At 32.8% G+C, this 3,762-nt stretch overlaps 1 protein-coding gene across 3 annotated transcripts; it reads right to left on the minus strand.

The window, feature by feature from the left end:
• Nucleotides 1–240: 240 nt before the first annotated feature.
• LOC111912973 (probable 6-phosphogluconolactonase 1) lies at nucleotides 241–2,804 on the minus strand. 3 transcript variants are annotated; one of them, XM_023908694.3, is made up of 4 exons: nucleotides 2,552–2,804; nucleotides 1,771–1,949; nucleotides 1,551–1,686; nucleotides 241–916 (listed from the first exon to the last, which is right to left on the minus strand). In XM_023908694.3, the coding sequence occupies exons 2-4, from the start codon at nucleotides 1,932–1,934 to the stop codon at nucleotides 434–436; spliced, it is 783 nt and encodes a 260-aa protein (XP_023764462.1). In that variant the 5' UTR covers nucleotides 1,935–1,949; nucleotides 2,552–2,804; the 3' UTR covers nucleotides 241–433. The 3 variants fall into 3 exon arrangements, with proteins under 3 accessions (XP_023764462.1, XP_023764461.1, XP_023764463.1); XM_023908693.3 differs by lacking the exon at nucleotides 2,552–2,804 and adding an exon at nucleotides 2,230–2,508; XM_023908695.3 differs by lacking the exon at nucleotides 2,552–2,804 and adding an exon at nucleotides 2,066–2,204.
• Between the last annotated feature and the right edge of the window lie 958 nt (nucleotides 2,805–3,762).

Consider the following 3,762-nt stretch of genomic DNA (forward strand, 5'->3'; position numbering starts at 1 on the left):
ATCTTGTTGACACTAATAATCAAGAACGAAATTAATAATAAACTTATAATCATTCAAACTTTTGATAATTGGTTTTGCATATATTACTAAAAAAACTTATCATCATGGATGAGGTCCCATGTTGTTGGAGACATATAACTATATAAGATAGGTAATGGTACTCTTTTGCTTAATAATGATTCAAGGGTAAAGTTGTCAAAACACTATGAAATGCAACAAATGCATATGAGGTCATCACTATGCACAAAAGAGTCCAAAAGATGTAATTCCAAGGGTAAAGTTGTCAAACACCTCTTGCAAATGAAAAAAACCCCAAAAAAGGGTAAATCACGTTTTTGCCACATGGGTACCCAAAAAACAATGAAAAACTATCCAAAAACAGGTATGAATCCCTCCACTAACATTAAGAGCATAACCCTCTCTACTTAGAAAATTAAGAAAAGCTCTTAAGCTTTGAACCCGCTTGGCTATCCAAAAACCAAACCAACTTCCCAACAACCGGTTCAATCATCCTAGCTGGCAACACCTCACACTCGGGTCCCACATCATCTATCGCCAGCCTGGCAGCTTCCGCCTTTCCGCCACCTGTCACCACCACCACCACATTGGCGGCAGAGTTGATAACGGGCAGTGTGAAGGTGATTCTTTCGGGCGGAGGTTTAGGTGAAGTGGTGATGAATGTCACCCACTCGTTTTTTTCTTCAAGAACCGAATGGTTAGGGAACAAAGACGCCACGTGTCCATCTGGGCCCATGCCAAGTAGGATTAGGTCAAACTTCGGGCAGTCGCTGACTTCAGACACATTGATGACACGTGTCCTCACAAGTTGTCTGATTACAAACTCGTATTCGGTTGCAGCTTCTTCCGCTGTGAGGGAATCATTGATGGAATGTACATGGCTCGGAACAATAGGTAACTGCAAAAGTTACGGATTAGCACAATAACTTTCAGTTACCTATTGTTTGAAACAATAGGTAACTGTCTAATCAACTTTAAATCATGATGATCATGATATAAGTTACTGGGCTTGTTAGAGACAAGCCCAAAAACTTTTAAATCAACTTAAAACCATTGATTTAATTTTGGGTTTGTGTCTATAACTAAGCCGCAACTACGCCGCAGGTAGAGACACAAACCCAATAACTAACTGTTCAACTTAAAACTACGATGGAAGTTATTGGTGGACCACCCAAGGTGGTCCACATATTGTATGTGAAAAGCTGAACAAACTACAAATCGAATACGTAACTATTGTAAAGGGATAGACCCTTAAATTGTTGGCCTCAAGTGAATATTAAAAAATAAAAGTGGGGAACTTTTGTCCCACAACAATATCAAATAAACAAAGGGGTAACATGGGTAACAACTGGAAATGTGATTAAGATCTTAAAAATCAAGAAATGGATAAGGCAAAAACAAGATTAGTTTTCTTTTGATTATGAAATATTTCTAGATATAAACTATAGAATAAATTTACAATCTTTATGCAACGAATATTAAATCAAGAAAGATAACCAGATCCAATTATAAAACAAGAATTAATTAATTACCTTAGACAAAAGATGATCTTTCGCAAGTTTATAGTTACTATCGACATGATTTTTGGCAACCACACGTTCATCGGCCCAAAATATATACCATTTAGACCAATCTACGGTTTTGTTATAAGGAGCTCCACATAGATTCCTGTTTAAAAATCAATATTATTCGATGAAGAAAAATATCAATAATTGATCAAATAATAATTAATTATTGTATTTGTAATTGTACCTCATTAAGCTAATGAGAGAACCTCCAGATAAAGCAATGGCGAAAACGCCACGTTCTTTCACAGATGCCTCTGATAATTCTGCCACGTAATCAGCCAAATCTGTGCTAAGTTCATCTAAATTTTCATGAATCCTCACTTCACCCCTGTCTTTTTTCGATTCCATATTTCAATTTAATGTCTGATTCATCAAAAGAAACATAATTCAATGTGATCATCGTAATGAAGAATTCAAGATTTAAGAAAAGTAATGGACTTTATAGTAAAGAAAGTAAAAACAGAGAGATAATATCATACTACTGCATTATAGAAAAATCCAGATCACAATTAGGTATAGAAAGACAAAAGAAATTAAACAAAATTATCCTCGACATCATACATTCTTGAAGCTACAATGAAAAATTTAGGATCATAATTTATGAGAGAGAGAGAGAGAGAGAGAGAGAGAAAGGGGGGCTTACAAATAAGAAAAAGAAAGGGGGGATGCGTGGCAAAAGAAGGAAGAAGATGATTAAAGTGGAAGTTGGGTATGAATATATATAAAAAAACTCACACTTATTACACACACAAACACACAGTGACGATAGATACAAACTATTGACTCTGATCTTGATGCTTTGCTTACATTTTTACTGATTTGTATAAAACTTGAATAAAATACAATCAAGATGTCGTAACATGGAGTCATTGGGACCAACCCCTTGAAGAAATAATTAATTATTAAAAAGAAAAACAAATAAATGTATGCGATGAGAAAACGAAAGAAATTTCTGCTTCGCGTACCCCACGTGCATCCAATGATCGTCAGAGAAATAGTTACAGAAGCAATCAAAAACAAAAACCCTTTTTTTTCTTTATCTTTCTATCCCTAAAACCCTAATTTCGAACAAGAAGAGAAGTGAAGAAGGGATAGATTGAGGATTTATTAATCCCTTAGGGTCTTCATCTTCATCGTTTCAATGGAGGAAATTAGGGCATTTTGGAAAGTGAATAATGAATTGCAGAGAGAGTACGAGGGCGATGGGATTTTGATTGGTTTAATAATCTGTGGATCCTTCTTTGCAATATATCATCGAATGGAGGTTTGGATGAGACAAATCAGTTGCATTTATTTCTTTCTTTTTTCGATCATTAAATACAAAATAGAAAAAGAAATTGTTTTTATTTATTTTGTGAGTGGAGACAAAATTTAATTTAATTGAATCAGATTCAACTCTTTTTAATAACCTCTTAAGATATATGCATATGAAAATATTTTGATACAACAAATAAACAATCTAGTATTAATTATTTTTAAATAAATAAATAAAAAGCAATTTGGTATTTAGATTATACATGTGTATGTGTGTGTTTTGGCATGAAAATGAACGAAAAAGATAATAAAACTAAACATCACTTTGAATCAATCATTGCTTTGGATATTTTTTTGGACAATTGGAGTTAATATGTAATATTTAAGATGAAGATATCTTATTCGTGAATATTTATATAGCCAACTACTTTTTTATTATCAATTTTTGTGATTAATATATTAATTTTTATTAAAATATTGTATGATGTGTATAATATAATAAAGATAAACAATATTTGTAAGTTAAAATATTAAAACACAACCAGAAACTCAGAACCTCTCTATAGTCTATACTCTTGTTATATTATATTACTTGGCCAATCGATCTCATATGAAATATAACGTATGAGTTATTCGGTTTGAATCAAGTTTAATTTTTGTATTATTTGAAACATGCTAGATTATTTGTTTACACTTAAAATAAAGGTTAATTTCGCCATGTGTCTATTTTGGTTTTAAAAAGCCCCTCGAATTTTTTTAGGTAGTCTTGGTGTTTCAACTTGCATTTCACCTATTAGAAACGTCATTCACCAAACTGAAAGGGTAAACCGGAATGCTCCTATATGACATCCTTGTAAGCATTTATTTGTGTTTGCCATGTGTGTAAAAAAGAAAATCATTTAAAGTCGCCTTATTAATATTA

The sequence above is a fragment of the Lactuca sativa genome, chromosome 8 (assembly GCF_002870075.4).
Source record: "Lactuca sativa cultivar Salinas chromosome 8, Lsat_Salinas_v11, whole genome shotgun sequence".
Classification (NCBI taxonomy): Eukaryota; Viridiplantae; Streptophyta; class Magnoliopsida; order Asterales; family Asteraceae; genus Lactuca; species Lactuca sativa.

Bases quoted from the DNA above. Each gene is read 5' to 3' on its own strand.
- LOC111912973 (XM_023908694.3), bottom strand. From the start codon at position 1,934: ATGGAATCGAAAAAAGACAGGGGTGAAGTGAGGATTCATGAAAATTTA. The intron at 1,687-1,770 runs GTACAATTACAA...ATTTTTAAACAG, and splicing joins TCTCTCATTAGCTTAATGAG to GAATCTATGTGGAGCTCCTT. The intron at 917-1,550 runs GTAATTAATTAA...TAACTTTTGCAG, and splicing joins AAGATCATCTTTTGTCTAAG to TTACCTATTGTTCCGAGCCA.